This window comes from Monodon monoceros, unplaced genomic scaffold (assembly GCF_005190385.1).
Source record: "Monodon monoceros isolate NGI ecotype Baffin Bay Population unplaced genomic scaffold, NGI_Narwhal_1 Super_Scaffold_20, whole genome shotgun sequence".
Classification (NCBI taxonomy): Eukaryota; Metazoa; Chordata; class Mammalia; order Artiodactyla; family Monodontidae; genus Monodon; species Monodon monoceros.
The window spans coordinates 133,549,451-133,574,984 of record NW_021703777.1 but is presented as its reverse complement, the minus strand read 5'-3'; the positions used below and the strand labels follow the sequence as shown (position 1 = coordinate 133,574,984).

The window sequence follows — 25,534 nt, the reverse complement described above, 5'->3', positions numbered from 1 at the left end:
CATCACCACCACCATCTCCATCACCACCACCACCATCACCATCACCACCACCACCACCACCACCATCACCACCATCACCATCATCACCATCATCACCATCATCACCATCATCACCACCATCACCACCATCACCACCACCACCATCATCACCATCACCACCACCATCACCACCATCATCACCACCACCACCACCACCATCACCACCACCACCACCACCACCATCACCACCATCTCCACCACTATCCCCACTGCCGCACAGACCACCATGGGTGTGGACTCGAGCCCAGCCTGCCTGCCTCCCTGCCCTTGGGCTCCCCGTGCTTCCCCAAGAACCAGGTCTCTGTCACAGGGAGAGACACTTGGCCTCAAAGGGACGATGGACTTACAGTTGACCTGGACAAACAGCACGGCTTCGTCGTGTCCCGCCATGTTCTCCGCCCTGACAGACACGCGGTAGACGCCAGGGTTCTCATAGCGGTGCCGGATGGGCTCCCCGGTCAACGTGAGGTTCACGTACATGGCCTTGAAGCCGTCCCCCAGGTCCACCTGGTACTTGGTGGTCAGGACATCGCCCTGCAGGAAGCACCACAGGGCCACTTAGGAGTGGGTGCAAAGCTCGGGGCCAGCGATGAGGCATTCTCACTCATTCATTCAATCGTTCTTTCCCTCACTCCTTTCCTCAAAGTGAGTGGCCTGGGGACCCCAGGGAACCAGATCTGTTCTGCCTTTGGGGCTCCCAGCCCGGAGGGCTGGGCTGAGAGCTGTAGGTGGGTGGAAGCAGGGGCCAGGGCCAGGTTTGCATTAGAAAGATCACGCAGCTGCAGAGAGGGAGAGGGGTCAGGGCTCACAGGCGAGGGCAGGGAGGCAGTGCAGGGGTGGGGATAGGGGCCAGGGAGGCCCACCGAGGCCTCAGCCAGTAGCCGGGAGGGCGGGAAGGGGCCTAGTACACTGCTGGACAGTTTCAGTAACATGTCTAGGAAGACATGTGTGTGTAGGAAGACCCTTAGTCTCCCAGGAAATTAAGAAAACATTATTTTTCCCTCTCTGATGCTGCGATTCCTGCATTTTTCTTTTATCTCATTCTATGCGGTGCCAGGAGTGATGCTCGTATGCACGGGCTCTGTGCAGGAAGGGGCTCCCACCCACTGCTGCCTCTTCCAGGCGTTTCCCCACCCACACAAGCTGTCCAATCATCCATATACTCCCCGCCACAAGCCTTATCCTTCCAATAACCGTATTTTCCTCATAGAGGCGTGGGGAGGAAATTGAGTGAAGGGAACAATAACTTTTTCAACTTTCTGGCAAAAAGTTCTCATATTCAGTCTCATGTTCTCCCTCCCTCCCCCCACCCCGCATCGTCCCTTCCTGCCACCCCTCCCCCTGCTGCAGGAACACCCAGAAAACCATTTCCTAGTGATCAAGAACGAAGAAGATCATCACTGTTTAGCAATCCTCTTATCTTACACCTGCCAAACCTTAAAACTCGATAGAATACTTTTAAGTAAATTATGTTCATCTAACTTTCTTCACAAATATGGTGTAATAGGTTGAATAGTGTCCACCCCTGCCCCCGCTCCAATTCAGTCCACTCGAAACCTCAGAATGTACCTTATTTGGAAATAGGGTGTTACAGATGTAATTAGTTAAGATGAGGTCACACCGGATTACAACAGGACTTAAATCCAATGACTGGGGTCTTTATAAGAAAAAGGAAGGGGATTTGAGACACAGGGGAAGCTATGTGAAGACAGGAGGAAATGCGGCCACAGCCCAGGGATGCCTGGAGCCCCCAGAAGCTGCAGAGACAAGGAAAGATCCTCCAGAGGGAGCCCAGCCCTGCTGACACTTTGATTTTGGACTTCTAGCCCCCAAAACTGTGAGAGGAGAAATGTGTGTTGTTTCAAGCCACCCAGTTTGTGGCCACTGTTGTGATGGCCTCAGGGACCTTATACAAGTACGTTCTATTATCCCCATTTTATAGGTTGGAAGACTGAGGCTCTGTGAGCCCAGAACCTGCAGGCTGGCCCACGGGCCGGTGCTCTCTCCATTTAAGGGCAGTCTCATGGGGGCCGCGTGTCTCACGCCCGATTTGTTCTGAGAGGGAGGGGTTTCCTGTATTGCATCCTGGGAGAGGAAGGTGCTTCTGGCTGAGTCGGGACCTGTGGCTTTGATGGGCAGGTGCCGCCCCCTCCTGGGGACCCTGAGTCCTGCCTGCAAGCAACTAAGACAGGTGCAAGTTTAACTATTGACACATTTCCTTGTTTAAAACACCTCGTCATAATCAGGAAAGTAATACAGTATCAACGTAGGACAAGGAGAGAATACAAAAGGCAAAGCGAAGGAGCTAGAAAGGAAAAACGGTGACGTCACTGCAACACCCGCCCCCCACACCGTGGTGTTTCCAGGCAGATGTGTGTGTGTTTATCACTGAGTGCTTCAAAAACATTCAGATGCTTCATGCTGAGCCACTGCCAATTCACATGTAATTGTAACGGATAACACAGAGAGCCCCAGGTCCCTGGTACCCAGTTCCCCCTGTGCTAACATCCTGCAAAACATCACTATCACAAATAGGGAATCCACTGGGGTCCCTCCTGCCGCCCTGTCACAGTCACACCCGCCCTTCCATCACATCCCTGACTCCATGGGATTAGAACCTGTTCTCCATTTCTATAATTTTGTCATTTTGAGGATGTTCTATAAATGAAATCAGAAAGCATGGAGTCACTGGGATTAGCTTTCGCATTCAGTATAGCTCTCCGGAGATTCCCCCAGCTTGTGGTGTGTAGTCTGTTCCTTTTTATTTCGGGGTCCCACCCACGGGATGGACGTGCCACCACGTGTTATCCGCTTTTCCATCCAGGACATCTGGTTGTCTGCGGATTCTGACTGTTAGGAATAAAGCTGCTATGAACCTTGATGTATAGGTTTCCCTGTGAATGTAAGTCTTTATTTCTCAGGAGCGTAATATGTTTAGCTTTTAAAGAAACGGCTGACTTTTCCAGAATGGCTATAGATTTCACGTTCCCATCAGCCACGTAGGAGGGATCCAGTTGCTCTGCATCCTCGCCTGCGCTTGGTGGTGCCACTAGTTTTTAGTTTGGCCGTTCCCGCAGGTGTGCAGTGACACCGCGCTGAGGGTTTGGTTTGCATTTCCCTGATGGCTATGGTGCTGACCGTGGTTTCATGTGCTCATTTGCCATCTGTACCTCCTCCTCAGGGAAATGTGTCTCCAGGTCTTTTGCCCACTTTCTGATTGGATTGTTTGTCTTCTTACTGCTGAGTTCTGAGTGTCCTTCATGTGTTCCGGGTACTAGTCCTTGGTGGATGTGGTTTGTAAATATTTCCTCTGCGGCTGCCTTTTCATCTTCTTAGGGTCTGTCGCAGAGCGAGATGTCGCCTTTTGACGAAGTCCAATTTATCAGACTTCCTTCGTGGATGGGGCTGGTGGTGTCAAATCTGAGAACTCTCTGCCTAGCCCTAGGTTCCGGCTGTTTTCCTCTCTTTTTTCTAAAAGGTTTATAGTTTTCCATTTTCCATTTAAGTCTGTGATCCACTTTGAGGTGATTCTGCGTCGGGTGTGAGGTTCATTTTTACCGGCTCTTCATGTGCTGAAGCCCATCCTCCCTCCACTGAGATGCTGCTGTTCCTGGGCCAAAATCAGCCGGGCCTGCTTGTGTGGGTCTGTTTCTGGGTTCTCCAGCAGATTTATTTTCAGTGCTTAAATATTTACAGAACTTGGATCCCCCTAAATCCAGCGCTGTTTCCACACCTGGGTTGGGTGTGTGCGTCTGTGGTTGTGTTACGACGTGAATGCGTGAACACGTATGTGTGTTTGTGAGTGTCCGTGTGTGTGAGAACGAGCGTGCCACAGTGTGTGTACCCACCTCAGCCCTGCACCCACTCCTTCCCAAGGCTCCGACACGGGAGCCAGCGGCGTGCGCTGGACCCTCTCCCCCCAGAGCATCTTTCTGTTGCCCCCTCACCTCCGCCTGCTGCAGTCAAGAGTACCAGCCCGCCCGGTGCGCTGCCAGGCGTATCCTGTCCTGGCTCTGGATGGAGCACCGCAGGTGTGACTTAGCTGCTGGGACTCCAGGCTCTAGGGGGCAGCAGGCGGCCGTTTTTCTTGCAAATCTGTCCTGGAGCTCCGGGAGGCAGCTGGGTCCACTCTGAGGGTCCAGGTGGTCCCAAGCCGGGCAGGGGGCTGCGTCCTCCTCTGCTGTGAATGGAGTCCCCCACCACCCCAGGGCTGCCCGAGGCTGCAGCGTTACTCTCGGGACCAGGCTCAGTCATCACGGGGACGGGGACAGGCGGGAAGGGGAGGCCACCCCAGGATCAGCTCATTTCTGGGGGCCGTGGACCAGGTGCTGTCCACACGGAGCCCCAGGCCTGGACCCAACGGCACTGTTACTGTGTGGCCTCAGGTGAGTGGCTGCCCCTGTCTGAGGCTGGGTATCCCCAGCTACAAAGCCGGCTGATGGGAGCACAGCCCTTAGGCATGGGGAGGGATGACACATGGGTGCCCACGAGTACAGCTCTTTGCTCTGGACCAGAGCCCCCGCTTTCCAACATCAAAGACCTCTGTCAGCATCACCCTGCCCCACCTGGGCACATTTTGAAGGACATCTTCTAAACGAAGCACACACAGTTACAAAGCCGCACTCATTTCACGCTACATATTTGTTAACGGAAGACCCAAATGTGCAAGAGAGCCGTGCGCCGGGAGAGGCTGGGACCCTGGGGTGGGAACAGAGGGTTCTGACGTCCCCTTTGTGCTTTTCTGTCATTTTGAATTTCCTGCACGTTCTTCTAATTTCTGCTTTTGAATGTTCTACAATGAGCATTTGTTACTTCTATAATCAGAAAAATAAGCATGCTGCATATTAGTTTAAATAGACTAGAAGGAAATTTAAAAAACTAACAGTGGCTACCTAAGGAGAACAGGATTCTTGGTGACATATTCTTATGTTTTTAATGTGGTTTTCCAGCGTTCTACAGTGAGTATATACTGTTTTTAAAATCAGAAAAAAATGTAACACTTGTACTAAAGAAAAAAAAAGAAAGACTAGGAGGTGGGGAGGAAATTTATATATTTATATATAGGTATGTGTATATATATATTTGTGTGTATGTATATATGTGTGTATATATATATATATATATATATATATATATATACAGACACAAAATATTTCTATATCCATCCATCTGTATTTGTATCTATGTCTATCCATTATCTATCAATCAATCTATCATCTATCTATATCTGTTTATCAACGATATCTGTCTCTCCATTTACCTATCCATCTATCTATCATCTATTACGGAATTTGTCTTCGGCTATGAGATTATAAGTAACGGTGGGTTTTTTGTTTTTTTGTTTGCATCATCGCATTTATTTATTTTTACAGCATTTTAAAAAAAACTTCCTGCTTTTCTTATGATTCCAAAATTAACTAAGTATAATGAGAGTTTCAAAAAGTTTTACGGCGCCCACAGGAAGGCAGAAATCTGACGTCACCGCGCGGTGAACACACAGACACAGAGATGTTTGAAGCCACGCCCCCCTGGGCCTGTGCTCGCTGCACGCCGCTCCGTTCCCTCCCTGCCTCTGCCCTCTCTTCCGACTTTTATGTTTCATTGTTTCAGTGCTGGTCTGGACCTGGGAAGGGGCCCCTGGGAAGGGGCCCCCGGCCCCCGGCCCACTCTCCCCTCCCGCAGTTCGGAAACCGCTGGTCCAAAGACGCTGCCCTAACCGACGTGGAGGCGGAGAGAGCGCCGCCCGGCGCCCCGTGTGCCCGGTTGAAGCGGCGCCTCACCTGTTCCTGCCGTACCACGAACAGCACGTCCTCCCCCGGCCGCACGGCCACCGCCTCGCCGAGGATGCTGACCTGCAGGCCCCGCGGCGGCAGGAGGGGGCACTGCAGCTGCGCCGGGCTCTGCTGCGGGTCCACGCCGCCCTCGCACACGTTGGACACCACCTTCCGGTACCTGCGGCCAGACAGCGAGTCAGACAGGCGGGGGTGGGGCGGGCGCTGCTGCCCCGCCGGACCTGCTTGCCGAGAGGTGACTCTTGGCATGGCGAACTCCATTCTTCAACTCCCTCCCTTTTCCCGACTCCACCTGTTTGCTGTTTCTGCCCCATTTTGGAGATGGGAAAACTGAGGCTCAGGGGAGGGAATGACCAGTAATGGCAGGACCTGCTTCCGTCACTGGACGTTTCCTTGGTCTGCTCGTATTCTTACAATAATGGTAACAGCTGTTGTTGCTGAGGGGAGGATTGAAGGAGTCAGTCGGAATTTTGTGGCTTTGCTGGGAAATATGGTCCTGGGAGGACAGAGTGCCCAGGAGGGGCCGGGCCTTACCGCTGATGCGCCCCATGGCTGTGAGCAAACATGCTCCCAGGGGTCTCCTCTCCCTATGACGTCAAGAGAGTGGGACCAGATGACACCTGATTCACCAGCTCATTCACACAACACGAATTTACTGAGCATCTACTATGTGCCAGGTGCTGGAGCACGAGGTCATCACTCACAGCCCTGCCGCTGCAGAGAGGACTGTCTAGTGAGGGAGCGAGCCCTCACCAAACCATCCCCCACATCAAGGCAACATCGCAACTGGGACAGGTGCTGGGGAGGGGCAGCACCTGGGAATCTGGTCCCTGAGAAAGGGGCTTTCAGCTAAGACCAGAAGGGTGAACAGGAGCGGGAAGAGCATCCTGGGCAGCGGGATCAGCATGTGCAAAGGCCCTGTGGTGGTGGGGGGGAGCCAAAGCCCAGAGTGGGCAGCAGGTGTGGGTTGAGAGTGGGGAGGGGCTGGTGGGCAGAGCCCGATGGGCTCTAGTAAACATTTAGGAGGCGACGGGAAAACCACTGCTCGGGTGGCATCTTCAGACTTGCCACTTGTGATGCTCCCTTGGGCGACACCGGGATTCTGGGTCTGCAAAACTCACATCACTGCCATAGCGGCTGGATCTGCCCACCCCCTGTGCCTGGTGCCCCGCCTGCCCTCACGGCGCTGCCGCTGAATGAGTTTATCATGCAAAGACGCATGTGATTAGTTTGGAAGAAAACACGCTCCCTATGAGCTACCCAGCCATTGGCCCCTTGGCACCCGGAGTGTGCAGGTGGTATGAAATGAAGCCCTCTGCCCTGGATATGGGTCCTGGCTCTGCCGTTTCAGATGAGAGTTCCTGCTTGCCAAGCCCTGGTGGGTGCCCTGGAGCAGCTCCTGTGGCTCCCTGAGGGAGGGAGGGAGGGAGGGAGGGATGATAGACGGTTGATGGATGAACGGTTGGAGGGATGGGAGGATGGATGGATGATGGGTGAGTGAGGGGAAGAATAAATAGAGGGATGATGGATGGGTGGGTGGACGGATGGATGGATGATGGATGGATGGAGGAATAAACGGATAGATGACTGGATGACTGGATGGATGGATGATGGATGGATGGAGGAATAAACGGATAGATGACTGGATGACTGGATGACTGGATGGATGGATGGATGATGGGATTTATGCCGCTGAAGTCCAAGCCTGCTTTTCTGCTTCAGCTTCTTTCTTCTCGGGCTTTGCCCTTCCCCATCCCCAGGGGCAGTAATGAGGATTTTCTAATAAGTCCATAGGCAGTTTACTCGCTCTCAAAACTTCCCCAAAGGGAAGCAGAGACTTTTAGATAAAGCTTGTTTAGGGCCTCTGGAGCGGCAGGTTCACAGCCTTTACACACCTAACATTTTTATATGATGTTCATCCTTGACACGCAATGTGGTCAGCCTCTGGTGGAGGAAAAGTGTCATAACAGCTCACACCTGTGGAGCACTTAACCCTCACGTACAGCGTGTGTCCACCACACCACACAATGAGGGACCCGCTATGTGTCGTGGAGCTTACCGTCCAGTCGGGGGGAACGACTGGGTGAGTGTGACAATAACTGGGATATGTGCCTTCACAGGGGAAGCCCAGGGTGAGTCAGGGAGGCCTTCCTGGAGGAGGCATCATTCAAGCTGAGACCTAAAGGGAGTGTGAGCACCTCTGGCCCAGCTCAGGCCTGCCTCACTCAGTGTTGGTAAATGCGGAAGGGTCCCAGCACTGCAGGGGCTCAGAAGGACCAGGCCAGGAGTGTTACTTCTCTGGAAGGGCTCAGCCTCTGCAGCAGGTGTGAGCTACAAAGCCCTTGGACCTTCTCTGCCTGTTGTTCTCTGTTCGGAGCCAGCTCAAGGCACCTCTTCTCCCTGACGCTGACCCACATGGGCTCTGATTGGAGAGCCCCGAGGGCTCAGTGCCTGGGGTGGCTCTCAGGAACCCCGGCACACAGGGCATTCAGCCCGACTTCTCTTTCCCTGACTCCATGTGGGGAGCCATGGGCACCAGGCAGGAAAGCAAGGGGTCACCCTGGTTCTGCCCCACGCTACTCACCCGAGACTGCTGGTGTAGGTCTGGCCCAGGACACAGTCGTCAGGCGGGGACAGGGGGTTAAACCAGAAGTTGGCAAAGCACTTGTTGGCGTCGGACTCGGAGGAGGGGGTGCGCTCAAATCCGTAGTCACTGGGAGGAGGGAAAAACGGCTGTCAGGAGATAGCATGGGTCAGGGGCCTCATGCTGAGGACGCAGAAGCGGATCCACAGGGCCCTGTCCCAGAGGGAAGACAGGACTGAAGGCCGACAGTTACGTTCCAGGTGAGAAGGGATGCAAAGGGGATTCCAGCAAATCACAGGAGAGCACTGAGCCCAGCCTGGTTGTCCTGGAGGGCTGCCTGGAGGAGGTGGGCTGAATCTCAATGGAAGATCAAGAGGCAGTCAGGGGAAGAGTGGGGGAAGGGCACTGCAGGCAGGGACCAACCCCTTCAACACTGGTGCAGGGAGACAGTGGTGAAGGTGGCTGACGGAGAGGGGTGAGGTTGGCTGGGGAGGGAGGCAGGTTTCAGAACTCGGACATCCTCCTGTGGGCAGCAGGCGGCCACGGGAGTCCTTGAGCAGAGGCAGGGGAGTGGTCAGGGGCCTTTCGGCAGAGTCTCTGGACAGAGGAGAAGGGGCTGGGTGGTACACCTGGCCCCCAGGATGCCCTCCCTGTTCCTCAGTTTCCCCGCCCACCTGTGAGCAGTGCCACGTGCACTGGTTTTGAAACGAGGCCCACGAGTTCTGTAATGCGGGCTGGACCCAGTGGCTGGGTCCTAAGGCACAGAGTAGGGGGGAAGTGATGGAGGGTGACTCTTGAGCCCTCCCCCGGCATCACCTGCGGGGACAGCGGCTGCCGGGTCACCAGGCTACTCAGGCAGCCCCAGGGGCCCGGGGCAGAGCGGGACCCTCACCAGAGAAAGTCCGAGTCACGGCACTGGCACACGCGGGCCGTGAGCGCCGCCGTGAAGCTCCGACCCTTGATGCACCAGGACGTAGGCTTCCTCCTCCGGAAACTCCTCTGCTGGCCCAGGACGCAGCGGTCGCCCTGTGCAGGAAGGCCAGGGTGAGGGGCCACTCTGCATGGGCTCCCACCGCTACTGCTGCCGGTTCCTCACTCGCCGGCCAGCCGGGCCGGGAAACCGGATACCGGGGGAGGGGTGTGCGTGTCTGAGGCCAACCTAGGGCAGCCTGGCTCCCATCCCACCCGCCCTGGCATTCACTGAGCTCCCACTGTGTACAGGCTCCGTCTGGGCCCTGAGGGGTGGCAGGGCTGCTGGAAGAGGCCCCTTGCATTCACTCCTCAGGCCTGAGGGTGCCAGGTGGGCCCTGTGCAGCTGGGGTGAGCCACAGCCTCCAGGACACACAGTAGGTCCTCAGCCAATGATCAGAAGAGGCCACACCTGTGTGAATGGGAGCCGTGGTGCAGGGTCCCCCCAGCAATTCCAGAGCCCCCCTCGCTCTGAAATCCTGTCCTGTGGCCACACCACCTGCTCTGAACTGCACTGGGAGGCCATTTCGAGTCCTCATTTATTCCTCTCTGTGTGAATATGACACATTTTGCTGTAGAAACATGTATGTGTTTGAGATTATGGGGTGGGGCTGCCCCAGACCCACTGGGGTGTTACCTAATATATGATACACGTGCCCTGTTACCTTCCCTCGATCTGAAAACTCCTGGACCCCGAGCACGCCTGTCTCCAGGCTGGCTGGGGCCCTGTGCGCCTGTTCCCCTGAGTATGACTGCAGACTCTGGCCCAGGCAGCCCCAGGCCCCAGAGGGGGTCGGAACACCGCGAAGAAGGACTGGGCATCTGAGGGAGGCCCTCGGTCCCGCAGGACAGGGAATTTGGCAGACGGGGCCCTGCATGGTGCCCACCCCTGGCCTGCGGCCAGGCCCACCTGCAGGTTGGTGAGGTTCCAGGAGCTGTAGTCTTCCTCGCCGCACTGCCTGGAGAACCAGGGCCGGAAGTCCACCTTGACCAGCTCCCAGTCTGAGCGGAAGCTGATGTGGCCGAAGACGCTGGGGAGGGGGGAGAGGGAGCGGCGGGAAACCACCTTAGTCTGGCCCGTCCCCCGGGTGCCCACCGCTTCCCCTGCGGGCCTCTGTTCCCACCTGCACAGCGGGCCCTGCGGTCCCTCCCCTGCCCCCACTGGGCTGCCCTGGGACCAGGCACCTGCCCTGGGCCCGGCTGGCCACGAGCATTTGGGCGTCGGCGTTAGTATTCCCACAGTCATCACATGTAATCTATGGCTCGTTGATGGTGTTGGTGGGGGTCATCCCACCTGGCCCCCCGGTGGACGAGGAAGCCGGCCAGGAGCCTGGACCCTCCCACATCCCCCACGCTCGTCCTTGCAGAATTGTTTTGCAGAATGATTCATGGTCAGGTGTCTGCGTCCTGTGCTCTCTGGCTTCTCCTCGCCTTTCTTCCCACCTGACCACTCCAGGAGGCCTGCGCTGCAGCCAGCCAGCTCCGCCCAGCTGGGCCACAGCCTTTTCACCCCAAGCAGAGCCGACAGTCCAAAGAGAAGTAACGAGTCATCACACCGGCTCAGAGCGACGGGGTGGAAAGGATCTCAGTGTGGTCCTTGCTGCGTGGCCCCGGCCTCGGTGGGTGGAAGCAGTGGACAGAGCACCATGGGGCTCTGCAAAAGCCAGTCCTCTACGGAGCACAGGCAGTGTGCTGGGAGCCCCGTGTATGCTATCTGGTCTACCTCACCATAGCCCACTCTACAGAAAGGAAAACTGAGGCACAGAGAGGTTGACTAACTTGCTCAAGGTCACACAGCTTGTTTGTGCCATTTCTTCTCCCTCAGCAGGCATTGGTGGAGTGCCTACATGTACCCAGATCCCTCGCCCTCTGGGAAGGCTGCTGCTTAAGGGATTTCCACCTGATCCTCCCAACACCTCACACTTGGGCTCCAGATACCACCACAGAAGAGGAGACCAGCCTGTACTTCTCTGGTCCTTCTCCAGTCCACCCTATAGTACCCAGGCCATGTTATCAGAGGTCAAGCATGGAGGAGGTGAAGCACCCCTTCCACGCCCACCGACAGGAGCCGGATACTTGGGGGAAGCCAGTGATGGTCTGAAAGGGCGCAAACCCCGTTCTAGGAGGGTAGTTGAGAAGGCCCTTGGAGTGTGTTCTGGGGGGTATGATGGCTGGCTCTGAATGTCTAAGGCTGATACTTGAAGAGGAGTTTTGGCTCCATAGGGCACCTCTGAGCCAGGTAGGCCTGGGCTGATACCCATTTACTATGTCTGTGACTTTGGGCAGGTCCATCCCTCTCTGCACCTCAGTTTCCTTGGCTCTAAAATGGGGACAATAACACTGGCCTTTCAGGATTGATGGTGGATTAGCAATGGTTTGTGTAGGATGCTTGGCACTTAGTAGGAGATTTATACACACGTATACACAACGCACGCTCACTTGTGCACATGCACCCATGCGCACGCACATGCTCACACATTCTCACGTGCACACACATTACCTCTACTGCCCAGAACAGTCCCCCGAAGCAGATACCATGATCTTTATTTTACAGACAAGACCCCGAGCCTCTGCAGGGGCCTCCTCTGATCCGAGCGGCCCCAGAGCCTCCCTCTGTCTCGGCCTTCACCTGCCTCTGTGGTCCGCCTCTCCGTCCTCCGGTCCTGGGCTCCCCGACCGCCGGCAGCCCTGGCCTCTCGCCCGCTCGTGTTTGGTTGTGAATAATCCACCCTGCCCGAGGTGCAAGTCGGAGCCCCTGCCGCTGTTTCTCAGCCCGGGGCCTCTCCTGATGCTGGTGGATGTGGCCCAGCAAGGACCGGAGGGCCCGCTTCTCCTCCGCCCGGCCCAGCGGCTCCCGCAGGTGCTGTTTCCAATGGCGAGGTCGTAGGAGGCCCGGATGGTGGCGACCGTGGCCGTGAAGGTGTGAAGGTGTCGTGCTGGTCCTCTGTCCTGACTCCCATCCTGACGCGGACAGCCCTCTCCCTGGGAGCGTCACCACGTGGGGATCTTCTTTGTCACAGTGTCCCCTTCTCCCAAGCAAAGCCTGCTGGGTTGGTTATTGAGAATGAGAGGGTCTTCGGTCCCTGAAAGGACGTCTCTAAGGGACAATTTCCAGGTCCTCACACAGCCTGAGCTGCGTCTCTTGCTCTTTTGGAAGCCACGTTATAATGGAGGTGACAGCAGCAGTAACTACTGGCCTGTACTCTGTACCTGCTACGCGTGCGACCTCCCATCCCCTCCTCACCAACCCCGTGCGGAACGTACTGTTAACATTCCCACCTTACGGACAAGGAGACTGAGGCAAGGGACCCCCTGGGGATGGCACGGCAGCCGCCCACCTCCCGGGGCAGCCAGGGTCGGTCCCCGGGTTGGCGACCACAGGGCTGGGATGCTTTGCCCAGGAAACACACACTGGCCCGAGCGTGACCACCGCGCAGCCTCCCAGGCTGGCGGCACAAGCCCCGCCGGGGAAGTCCCTGAAAGGAGGCTGGCTTGCTTGATCTAACTAATCCCCTCCGTGTCTTTGAAGTCCTGCCTTCTATGAAACCCAGAAGCTCAGCTGATACTTCAAGAAGTATCTGTCATCCGGCTGACTCTGAGTTTTAGGAAGGAGACGCCAGAGGGAGGCTACTTATTGCTTCACGATTAATAAGGAAAATGTGGGCCGGCCTCTGCAGGTTAAAGAGGAGCCCCACGCCCTTCAAAGAGCTCACTCCCCTCCCCTAGTGCAGCCCGGGGAGGATCTGGGAGCCCCACTATCCCCCCCAGGGCCTGGGGGGCCCTCACCCCTCTGAGGCTGCACTGGTGGGGGTGGGAGGCTGAGCAGGGGTGATCCAAGCTGAGGGAAACATCCCCAAAGGTGACTACGGTCAGCTTGGATGTGACCTTTGGGTAGATTTGGATAAAGAACCATCTGGGGAAATGCTCTCAACTGTGCAGGAAATAGGACAGCGGGGGATAGAGAGAGAGAGGCAGAGAGACAGAGGATGGGGAAGGGAGGGAGAGACAGAGAGACACAGAGAGAGGGAGAGAAGGAGAGAGACAGGAAGGGAAGGAGTGGGAGTAGACAGGATGCTAGGTCTGAGCGCTTCCAGCAGTCTGGAGAGATGAACCTTTATTCTAACACGCCAGCATGTTCCCTCTTTCAGAGTTTGAATTATTTGTGTGTCAACCGGAGTTTGGAAGTGGTCTGATGATGTGACACAGTGAAGTAGGAGGCCTGCAGGCACAGTTCTGACGCTTTTTCAAAAAAAACTTGAGGTTATAGCATCTGGCTCTGAATTCTGCCAAGAGTGTTCCAGGAATAAAACACCCCATCTGTTGATGAGTGCTGAAAACCGGGCTGTTTCTGGGGCCAAACCCAGCACTGATGCGGTGACAAAGGGCTTGACGTCCTGAAGCTCCTAGGTTAATGCCCTGGGGTAGAAAGTGCGCCCATTTCTCAGCTGGGGAAGCTGAGGCCTCAGACCCAGCTGACTTGTTCAACCTCTGCAAAACCAGCACGGGCCAGCCATCTCCCCTGGTGTTTCTGACACTTCCCTTCTGCTCCGTGGCCTCCGGTCCTGGAAAACTGGTCAACCAGCAAAGGGTCCAGGCTGAGCCCGGCCGCCACACCACAGAGAGCCCTGCACCGGCCCAGGCTGGAGTCTTCCTCCCTCCCCGGCCCACGCCAGAACGAAGCCTCCAAGAGCACGAGGGGAGCATAAGTACGTGACGTCCTGAAGGATTTAACTCATTCTAGGGCCAGGGAGGAGAGGAACTAGGTGTGCAGGGAGAAGCACAAGTGAGGCGTTTAGGGAATTAGAAAGGTGATGATTCCTGACCCAGTTTTTATAGGACAGCCTCTGGGGTCCCCCTTCCAGCTCTGGCTCTCCAGGAACCATGCAGAACTGATGTGAGGGGTCCCCCTTTGCCACCACTCCCTCAGTGCAGAATTATTGAGATTTTTAGCACTTCTAGAAGAAGGGGGAATAAATCCTCCCTGGAGATTTCCTATGAGAATAAAATGAGATAACGTAAAAAAAATGGACCCATAACATATAGTATGTGCTCAATAAAGCTTCATTACAGAACTTGCTGCAAGAGGCCATACTGGGAAAGATGTAGGGAGGATGCCAGGCTTCCTCAGTCCTGGTGGCAGGGGAGGCCCCCTGGAGGGGTCACTGAAGCCGGATTTAGGTCTGGCAGGAACTTAGATGGCTCTCCTGTCTCAGACGTCCTGAGAAAGGAGTCCGCACTACCGTTTCCACGTCCCTTTGCTCCATCTTCCGTTCCCAGAAGTCTGGGCGGTAGGCACACAGGCGGCCGTGGTCCCTGGTGGCCCGCAGTGGGGGGCTTACCAGAGCTGTACTCCCATCCTCCATCCCAGGCAGCCAGAGGAGCCTGGTGAGGGGGCATTCACATGAGCATCCACAGGAGCCCCAGGGCAGAGGCGGGCCTGGAGGGGTAATGTCCACTCTGGGCGGTTTCCTTTCAGTTCAGGCCTCGGGCTGGGGGCCAGGCACCCCTGGGGGCTTATCCGAGTGGCCCCTCTGGGGCATTCAGAAGGGTGAAGACCTGGATCCTCACAGGCGATGGGGAGCCGGCTGGGGCAGGGGTGTGAAAGCCATCGTGAGTTGGAAGGGCAGACAGGAGGGCATGAGTTGTTCTCTCACCAGGGACTCACTCCCAGGCAATGACTCCAGCTGGGCACATATACCTGGACACGCTCTCCAGGCCGAGCGGGCAGGGTGAGGGGTCCTAGCACCCGGCCACTCTGCTGGGAATGGACGGAACCGGCCCGTCTGTTCCAGAAGGGCTGAGCCAGAGCTGGGGCACAGTTCAAATCCTCACGTGGAAAAGCATCAATCCTTCTGTACCCACAGCTCGTCCTTGGGCCTGGGTCTCACTGGCCCAGTCCTGGTTCAAAGGTCAGCTGCTCCGAGACTCCTTGATCACCACCCACCCCAAAAGCGACCCTTCAGCCCCCAGCCCCTCGGCTGGCTGGCCCTGTTGTATCAGCATCTTTCACGTTATCGAGGAACCATGTCACTCTTGGTTATATTTGATCTGTCTGCCTGGGCCACCAGCTCTGTGGGTCCTTGGGGTCCCTGGTGCCCAGACAGAGGGTGGCACATGGCAGGCCAGGCTGGAATGACCGGAGAAGGGCTGGCCTTGAGATAGGCTGGGACCTGGGACCCTTTGCTGCAGTGCTGGCACCTGGACAATCGTCTCCTTGAGCCACAAAATACAAAGAAACTATAAGGGACTAAAAATAACTGTGTGTATGCCCAGTTGGGGCAAATTATGGACAACAAGATACAAAAAGACCAAAAACCCAACTGCCACTTCTGAAGAGCCGGGAGCAAAAGCAGGGTACTGAGCACGCCCCCTGCACTCAACCCCACCTAAGGGGTGGGCAAACCTCCTAAGCCACCCCTCCAGCTGACCCCAGGACACACCTCTACCCTCACCCCATATAAAGAAGCAGCTCGCCACCTCCCTCCGCCCGCCGTCCTCGGGGAGCGAGCAAGGGAACCTCTTACTTGTTTTCACTCCCTACTGCTACAGCAGGAGCCTTACTTGGCTGGGGACTCAGACCCAGCCCTGCCCCCTGGAAGCTTCCTCAAAGTCTGCTGGGGGGAGAGAGGAAGTAACTTGGGAGGCCAACCAGAGACCGAGGTGTCCAAAGTGCCGGGTCCCCTCCCAGCGTCAGTGGCCCTGGCCTACATTGGGCTGTCATGAGGGGAAGAGTCATGGGGCCTTGGGTGGCTTCCTGGGGCCATCTTAACTCATGTCCACAAACTTGTGCTTCAAACAATGGAAACGTATCTCTTCACCGTTCTGGAGGCCAGAAACCTGCGATGTGGGTGTTCACAGAGCGGGCTTCCTCTGCAGGCCCCGGTGGAGGGTCCTTCCTGCCTCTTCCAGCTCCTGGGGCTCCAGGCGTGCCTGGGCTGTGGTCGCATCACGCTGGCCTCTGCCACGTCTTCACATGATGGTGTGGCTGTGTATCTAACCCTAACCCTCTTCGTATAAGACACGAATCATTGGATTAGGGCCCACCTTCCACCTGTGTGACCTCATCTCAACTAAGCACGTCAGCAAAGGCCCTGTTCCCAAGTAAGGTCACATCCACAGGTTCTGGGTGGACGTGGATTTGGGGGGACACTGCTCTCCCCAGTACAGGCGTCATCAATAAAAGCCAAGCAGAGTGCACAGGGCCCGATCCCCTGCACCCAGTGCAGCCAGGCATGCACAGCATCGGCGCCTTGTCTCCCCAGCGGGGCCACAGGGCACAGTCAAGCCCTGGGTGCCTTTTTCAATCCCCGCCTGCTCAGGCTCTGCTCCTGGGCTGTGAGCCACTCTGAACAGGGATGAGCTTGACCTAAGCCAGGGTCAAGGGGCTGGGGTCGCAGCCTGGATCTGCCCTTCACTGGCCCATTTGGGTCTTAGGTCCTCTCTGTGCCATGTGCCTACAAGTTCTTCACAGGTGCCAATAGCCAATAATTATCACTACCATGATCACCCTCACCACAGCATCACCTTCATGACCACCATCATCACCACCATCACCATCACCACCATCTGAAAGGTTAAGTGGACAGTGACCCAGAGCTGACCCTTGACTCTTGGTTCCACCCCTCACCAGCAGGTGATCGTGGGCAGGTGACACATGTCCCTGACTAAGGACAGAGTGGCCACTTCCCAGTGGCTGAGGATGAAAGGAAACAGTAGACGGTAAGAGATAAGGAAGCAGGTGTGAAGATGGAGGTCAAAGCGAGGAGGCTGGGGGTCAGTGTTGAACCTGCCTAGGGCAGCAAGGCCCACGGTGGCCCTCCGCCACGGCCCGCCTGGGGTTCGGCTCTGACCTGCCTGCCCACCTCCCGTGGGCACTCACGTCATGACCAGCGTCTCGTCCCCCGGCTCACTCAGCAGCCCATCCACAAACACGGAGGTGCTGGTGAAATTGTGCGTGCTCCAGGTGAGGCCCTCGTCCACACTGAACCTGCCGAGAGAAGGGGAGTCACCACCTCGGGGCAGGTGGGAACACATCCTGTGTCCAGGATGAGCTGCTTCGCTGGACCCAGCCCTGCCCATGCCCAGGGACCAGAGTTGTCCAGCTGAGGTGGCTGGGAAAACAGGCAAGAGCAGTGGCCAACCCCAGGGCCAGTCCAGTGTCTCGGCCACAAGAGGATCCCTGACCTCACGCTCTCCTGGGAGGTCACAGCAGCCACCCACCACCAGCAGATGGCATTCACATCTGCTTGGTGACACCACAGTCAAGGAGTCCTGGGTGTGTGGTCTGGGTCCCAAGCTGCTTTGTACCCCCTTGAATTGCAGTTATCCAGGCCTTGGAAACATCCAGGTCAGCCCCACCCAATGCCCGAGGCCAGCCCAGGGTTTGCCAGGTCATTGATGGGAGCTTACTGTCTCTCAGTGAGGCATATCAGTACAGCCAGCTGCAGTGCAGAAAGATCTTTTTCAGACTAAAGTGATATTGGCTTTCTGGCAGCTCCCCCAGCTCTGCCTTCCAAGTCCAGAGTTCGTATCTGCCCTCACTTCCCCACAATAAACCTTCACCTGTCTGAAGCTGATGCCAACCCCACTCTCACCTGGGCACACGCTGCTGGCTTCCTTCTCTGACCCCACCCCCTCCACTGAGCTAATTACTGTCCATGCATAAAAGTCACCTCCTCTGAGAAGCCCTCCCTGCTTCCCAAGGATGAGGTGGGTGGGGGCCTCCTCACAGCCCCAGGCTTCCCTCTGGCCCACCCGACCATGCTGGGTCATCATTCCCCCTTTCCTCACCTCTCCAGGCCTGGCCAGAAGCAGCTGTTGGGTGGGGGGACTGGGGACTATTCTGAGGGGTTCCCAGGTGGGGAGAAAGAGCCCCTACCACCCTGCACCCAGTGCTGGCTCCCGATGGCCTTACTTGAGGATTTTCAAGGGGATGGAGGTGTCCTTGATGGCCACGATCACGCCACCGTGGTCCAGGTAGAGGATGTGATGCTCCTCCTGAAATACCTGCAGAAGACAGCAGGTGGGGGTCTGAGGGCGGGACCCTGAGGAGGGTCGGAGGTTGTTCAGGGTCTGGGGTCGCTCTCCAGTGGGGCAGAACTGCCGACACGCTGCCTGGGGGGCAGCAGCAGAGTCCGGTTCCCTGAGGCAGGGCTGGCCTGAGGGCTCCCAGAGTCCCCAGGCCATCCCCATGCTCCCCCAACCACCCAGACTCAGTACGTGTGGGACGAATGGATGCAGATGGCGATTTCTAGACCATTGACAAGAGAGAAAAATAAACACTGCAGGTGGTCCTGCCTAAAGGAAAAACTCATGCACCAAAAAGGCCGACACGTGAGGATGAGAAATAGTGGAATTTAGAAAAGCATTTAGGATACGCGTCACCAGTAAAAGCAAACCTCTATTTGACAGTAAGATACTCCATGTGCCACCTCCTTCAGGAAGCCCTCTCTGATGCCAGGTTGGGTGGGGAGCATCTCTGGGCCCCCTGCCCCAGCACTTACTGCACTAATTTGTCATTGTTTCCTCCAGCCAGGGAGCTCCTCAAGGGCCGGTCCTGCCTCTGAATCCTTTCTGTGGCCCGGCACATGCCTCAGCTCACAGCTGGGGTTGCCTGTGCTCAGGGAGTGTGTGGGGGATGAATGAATGCATGAGTGAATGAGTGAATCTTCACCAAGTCCTCAGGGGACAAAAGGTCGAGTGGCCTGGACAGGGCTCTTGCAGGAGGAAATACCTCTGGTGGCCTCGCTTGTCTGCAAACAGCCCTGGGATGGAGTCCCATTTTACAGATGAGCAAGCTGACGCTTGGAGCTGTGGGGGCCAAGCCAAGGCCTCAGAGCTGGTGGGTGGCAGAGCCGGCTGTGGCTCTTTAGTCCTGCCAGGACACCGGGCGTCCCCCTCTAGATCTTCCAGGAACACAGATACCTAGACGGCCAGCCTGTGTCTTGACTCCACACAGAGAAGGGCACCAGTGCCCTCTGCCACGTCCCCTGCAACCCTGTACCTCGTCTACAGGACGTGGCCCCATCACGACCACCTGCAGTGGGCCAGGGCCCCATTCACCGCCCACCCTGTCTGACCGTCTCAGGGCCTGTGGGTTCTGTAGCAGGGGTGCAGGGAAACTCAGGGGGAGACGGGATGGAGCCAGGACCCCACACCCACAGCCCCTCGCCGGGGCCTGCGCGCTCACGGGTGTCAGCCGCTCCGCACAGGGGCCTGGCTAGGCCTTTGTGCCTGTGGCTCTGGGGCCCCTCCTGGGCCGGGGGGGCAGCTGCTGCAGGGCTTGGTGCCGAGCGAGGCCGGAGTAAGTGCATCTCCGAGCAGATGTAGACCCAAACGTGGCTGCATCTGCCCTTGCCCTGGCAGAAAGAGCCCCGAAAGCTCCCACACCCCGGGGACCCTGTTCTAGAGCAATGAGCGACCAGGAACGGGGAAATCATTAAAAAAAACCCACACACGCCCACACAACTATTAACTAGCATCTTCCCCCTGATCTTCTATCTCGAGTCTTCCTTTGTCTGAATGTCTGTTTTTCCAGAGCCAGCGGGAGGCACTCGGGGAGGACCCCAAGCAGAGGCCTCACCTCTTAGGAACGGGAACTTCAGCAGAGCTGGTGGTGCCTCCAGGCCAAGCCCTCAGCCCTGACATCCCATTACCCCCACACCCCCTAACCCCACCAGAACCTTCCAATGGCCCCCATGGCCCTTAGAATCACATCCACACCCTTTCCTCGTCATTGGGGCTCTGTATGAGAGGCCCTTGCCCACGCTTTCCCACCTCCCGTATACCAGTCACCCTGGCCTCCTTTCCCTAAACACGTCTCAGGCCCTTTGCACATGCTGTTCCCTGCCTGCAAAGCTCTTCCCCAGATATTTCCACCTTCTCATCATCTTGCTGGCTTTTCCGCTGGTCACAGGAATTCTCTAGGAAACCCTTCTGGCTTGACTAAAGAGGAGAGGTCCCTTACGAAGAATGGTGGAAGAGACATGTATACCTGCGAACTGTGCCCTTAAACATGTCTGATGCGGGGGAGGGGAGAACTGGGTGACTGGCACGGGGGCCTCTGCTGTGCGTACAGAGCCTTGTTTAATAGCAACCACGCTCAGAGGTCACCTCTTCATTTTCCAAAGAGAGACCAGAGGCTCAGAGACACACAGCGACTTGCCTGCAGCCACATAGCTAGCAACTGGCAGCACTAGGGTAGAGACCCCGGGTCTCTGATGGACCGCCTGCCGCATCCACCAGGAGCTGTGTCCTGTGAGTGACGAGGTCGTAGGGTGGGGTGAGAGCCCAGAGCACTAGCTTGGGGCCTCCCGGATCCACCCCTGCATCTCCCTCCCCGCAGATTCCATGGCCGCGCCTGCCGGGGTCAGAAGAGTCCCTGGGCCTGGGTGTCCTAAGCTCTGGCAGGTGTTCTGGGTGGCACTCTGGATAAGTGTGCTGCCTGCGGCTACGTTAACTCAGATAGCACCTCCTGGATGAGGGAGGTAACGTCGTGCGGATTTAGGTACCGTGGGGAAGAGCTTTGCACAATTCCCCTCCCCGTCTCTCCACCCGTCAGACACACCCAGTGTTTCAGGTCCTCTGTCTGGGTCCTGGGAGCCAGAGGTAGAAATGAAAGCTTAACGCCCCAGAAATTCATAGCCCAGGGAAACACCCGCCCCCCGCCCCCCCCCCCCCCCCGCAAGGAGACAGACCACCTCCACCCAGTGACTCAGATGCCAACAAGCAGCCCATCGAACCCACCCTCTCTGCCCAGCCCAGGTTCTGCCACAGCACAGAGCTCCCAGCCCGTGTTCTGGGGGTGAATGATGTGCTCCAGTTAAACTGGAGACCTGAGCCAGTGGGCACCCCGGGGGTGGGGGTGGGGGGGTCACAGCACATTGGGCGGGGCAAGGGCATTACGGGCGGGGAAACAGCGTGTGCAGAGGAGGTTAGAGAGAGCAGTGTGGCCAAGTGGGGGGTGGGGCACGAGCTGTTTGCTGGGGCTGGAACTGCGGGCAGATGGAGAGGCCCATGGGTGGGCCGGGCAGCAGGGCCCGTGGGTCAGCCGATGGTAGGGACTTCCTCCCTCCCGTAGATGGTGGGGGACACCGAGGTTTGCTTGGGGAGTGAGGAGAACAGATTCCCCTTTTAGAAGCTTCCTGGGGGAGGGACGCGGAGGGGGAGGTGCAGCAAGCAGACAGTCTTCTCCTCCTGGAAACAGTGAGCTCTCTGTCCCGGGGATTATTCAAGGAGAAGCTAGAATCCCTCCTGGGACCTCCGGGCTGCTGGGCAGGGTGGCGGAAACCACGCTGGGTCCCGTGACGTGGTCCTAGAGGCACATGGCATGCCGCAAGCACATCCGTCTCTGCCTTTGAACTTGCAGAGGCCTCTGCCCACCCGCCCGGTGGGAGCCCTCCTCCCCACTCCACTGGGGGCCTAACCCGCTTCCCTTCCTGGGGAGATCCGCAGGGGTGGAACAGTGAACGGTAAGCTGTAAGTGGGTGCTGGGATTGCTCCCAAGCAGGATTTAGCTCCGGGGCCGCCCCGAACGTGTGCACAACCCTCACTTGTGCTCAGACCCCACATGCTTTGCACCCTCCTCCCGCAAGGACGGGCAGGGGGGCGTTTGTCCTGTCCATCCACTGAGGAGATGGGGTGCCTCCCAGCCATCCCAGGGGACCCCCATGGGCAACTCCACTCTCGTTTGCTTGGGACTCAGGAACAAGGGGGCTCCAACACCCACCACTGGACCACAGGGTCTTTGCACATCCTTTGCTATGGTTTTCTGTGCCTTGACCATCACCTAGGCAGGGGTCCCCCAATCCTTTCTCTCCCACACCCTGAGTTCTAGAAGGGGCTCCTTAAATGTGTTCTGACTATTTTTTGATCATTCCAGGGAAGTCATGTTTTTAAAATGATACATCCTCCCCCCCAAAAATAAATAAAATAAAATAAAATGATACATCCCTTACGCATCATGCACAGTGTTATTTGTAATTCACATTCTAAGAGTTTTCCTGTAGAGACAGCTCATCGCGTCCTTGACAAACCGGCCTGAGCTCACCTGGTCGTCTGGCCTTCGTGCCTTTGTCCCACCCTGGCCTCTGCCTACTGCCCCCCACCAGTAATCGCCCTCCCTCTGACATGCACGCACACACACAGGCACCCCCCGCTCCTCTGCCAAGCACCCGAGCCCCCCCACTCCCCCACCCCGCCCCCATCACTGGGGAAGAAATGGGTACCTCAGCTCAGTCTTGAACAGACATTCTCCCATTTAATTCTGACAAGTTCCCAAGTTTGAAGCTTAAGCAAATTGCTTGACAGAAGTGGCCACCGTGAATACCTTTCTCTTCTGTTTCACCTGGTCTGTAAAGTCTAACAAGCTGGGAGCAGGGGGGCGGTTTCTCTAATCAGTGGACAGGTGGTGACCTTTAAGAAAGTTTAGACATGTTTCACTAGTTTTAGTGAAATAGGACTATTATAACACAATAAATCTCTTTTGCCCTTTTCAAAATTCCTTGTTTCTTGCATATTATTAAAAAACGCCAGGGCTTTAAACCCAGGGTACAGGTGAGCTTCACACTTTGGGGGTTAACATATTTGTCCAGTGTGGTACCTGGGCAGGGGGCTCTAAGTGGGATACTCAGGGGTGCAAAAAATTGACCTGAAAACAGAGCTTCTTACATCCACCGAAAGAGGAGATGCACACGAAAATTTAGTGCATTTTCTTAAAGTAGAAACTGTCACTCCATGAAGCTGGCAGACCAGATGAGGCTTTTTTTTTGCTGGAAAGAAATAGCAAGGGTAGAGGGCGACGGGGCCTCTCCTGGGACGGAGCGCGTGGGTTCGGCTCCTGGGCTGCCTGACTGCACAGGGCGCCGGACCGTCAGCCTTTGCTCCCCACCCGCCCTGCTCTGCGTGACACCCACTGGCCGGCAGCATCCCGCCCTCCAGTATGAGAATTTGAGCCGCATGTGGGCGCAGCAGGGAGGGGTCCTCACAGTGTGACCCCCAGTGCTGGGGGCCATTCCCTGCATAACTGCTTTCTCCTGTTTCTTCTCCCTTTCCCGCTTTTCCTTTTCTCGGGCCACACTGAGCGTCAAATCATCATCCCATGGATGTGTCCCAGGAGGCCCAACCCAGACTCGCCGTGGCCCCCCAAACTGCTCCTCCCCATTTTCTCTTTCTCTCCCAAGTCTGTGCCATCCACTCAGCAGCTGTCCCTGCCAGGGACCCGGGGCTTGTCCTCGGGGCCCCCACCTCCTGGCCTTTGGGCTCAGCCAAGCTTCTGAGTCCCCGTGTGGCTTCCTGCCGGAAAGCACCTCCAGCCCGTCCCTGGCATCGATCCCCATTGCTTCGATGTTCACGGCAACCTGTCTGACCGTGGGAAGATGCGTCAGATCTGGAATTCTCCAGCAGTGGCTGCTGGAAGAACAGCAGCGGTGTGGGCAGCCTGGCCTGGGCTCTCTTTTCACAGATGGTGATGTAACATCTGCTAAAGGGAGCCGTGTGCAGCCCCTCAGGCCGGGGAAGATGAAGAAGCGTGTCTCGGAACTCCTCTGGGAGGGAAGGGATGAGAGAACAGACTCTCCCAGGAGCCTCGGCGGAGTGAGCATGGTGGGCTCCGGGCCCCTCCCTGCCACCTTACCTGCCTCCAGGTGTGCCCACAGTCTGACGTGATGTACATTTCTTCTTTATATTCCACAAGCTGGGAGCCCAGGTTACCTGGTCCGGAAGCAAAGTGGCAGGGTTGCTCTTAGGATCGGCCACTCTCCCCCTTACCAAGGTCTGAGTGCAGCCAGGTCCCCAAACAAGGTTGGTGCTTGATGTGCTCTGGGTCTACACCTCCCAGCACCAAAGCCACCGGCGGATGCCCCTCTCTGCCCTCCTTGTATAATGACGGGCCTGCTGTCACCACTACGGGTCCTAGTCTGAGCAATAAAAGATTAACTTTGCCCAGAGAAAGCCAGCCTCAGGCAGCTCCGGCTGAGCCCAGGTGCAGGCAGAGCTTGGGGGCTTCAGGGGGACCTACGATGATGAGTGTGATTCAGGAAGAAAAAGCATGGAGTGGGGGTCGGGGACAGGCTAGAGAGGATGCTGGCCAGGTGGGCAGTGTGGGGACACGGCAGCCCCTGACGGGAACTGCGGCAAGACATGGCTGGGCTTGCGTCTGGCGGCCCCCTGGGGGCCGGGTGCGGGGGAGGCCAGAGGCAGGTCCAGGGCAGTCTGGGGCAGTCCAGGTGGGAGGCAGCGTAAGCACAAAGTAGGTGCTCATTAAATGTCTGTTGAGGGGATGTTTGGGAGGATGGTGAGGTGGGCACCAAGCCAGCTGGGCAGCCAGGAGGATCCTCCTGGGTCCTGGTTCACTTGAACCCATACCAGCCTGGCAGGTGGGTCACCAACCTTGAAGGCCACTCTGAGGGGTTGGCACTTAATCCTGGGGCTGCTGCCAGAGGGGGAAGAATCCCCACTTAGCATCCAAGGTGATTCCAGCTTACAGGTAGGAAACTGAGTCTAAGTGGACCCCTACAGATGGCCACCTAGAAGACGCAGCTGCGGGACAATCTCGGTGTTCTCTGAGCTGGGCTGGATGCCCCTAAACAGCCTCCCGGGAAGGGTCTTGGACAATGGGATTTTCTGATGGGTCAGATTGGGCAGGCTTCCGCTGTGCCCACATGATGATGGCAGGGACCAGGGGCCTGGGCTTCCGGGATGAAGGGGACCTGTTACGAGAACACTGAAGCCATTCTGGACTCTCTCCTGGAGCCCCTGACCTGGGCAGCTTGTGCACCACTGGCACTATGGAGACTTATTCATGTGGTGCTGTCAGGAGTCTCTCCTCCAGAGCCAGGTTTAGATGTCACTGGAAAATCCCAAAGGAGATGGATTATCCTCAAAAAGATGAGGCAAAGTGAGTTCAAGGAGAGTGGCAGAGGGATTGTGTACCTGCCCTTTTTTTGAGGTCCAACCAACCACCAAATCTTCCATCCATCCATCCATCCTTCATTAATTTATCGTCCATCGATCCATCCACCATCCCTCCATCCATCCGTCATTAATTTATCGTCCATCCATCGATCCATCCACCATCCCTCCATCCATCCTTCATTAATTTATCGTCCATCGATCCATCCACCATCCCTCCATCCACCCTTCATTAATTTAT

General features: G+C 56.7%; 1 protein-coding gene across 1 annotated transcript in view; it reads right to left on the bottom strand.

Annotated features, from left to right (window-relative positions):
- The window catches only part of SORCS2 (sortilin related VPS10 domain containing receptor 2), a 479,932-nt gene that overhangs the window by 13,229 nt on the left and 441,169 nt on the right, over positions 1-25,534 (bottom strand). Inside the window, exons 13-20 of the mRNA XM_029234725.1 lie at positions 24,017-24,093; positions 18,299-18,390; positions 17,264-17,371; positions 10,295-10,415; positions 9,308-9,441; positions 8,416-8,544; positions 5,820-5,991; positions 387-573 (exon numbers count right to left, since the gene is read on the bottom strand). Coding sequence (XP_029090558.1) covers positions 387-573; positions 5,820-5,991; positions 8,416-8,544; positions 9,308-9,441; positions 10,295-10,415; positions 17,264-17,371; positions 18,299-18,390; positions 24,017-24,093 — 1,020 coding nt within the window. The remainder of the gene's footprint in view (positions 1-386; positions 574-5,819; positions 5,992-8,415; positions 8,545-9,307; positions 9,442-10,294; positions 10,416-17,263; positions 17,372-18,298; positions 18,391-24,016; positions 24,094-25,534) is intronic.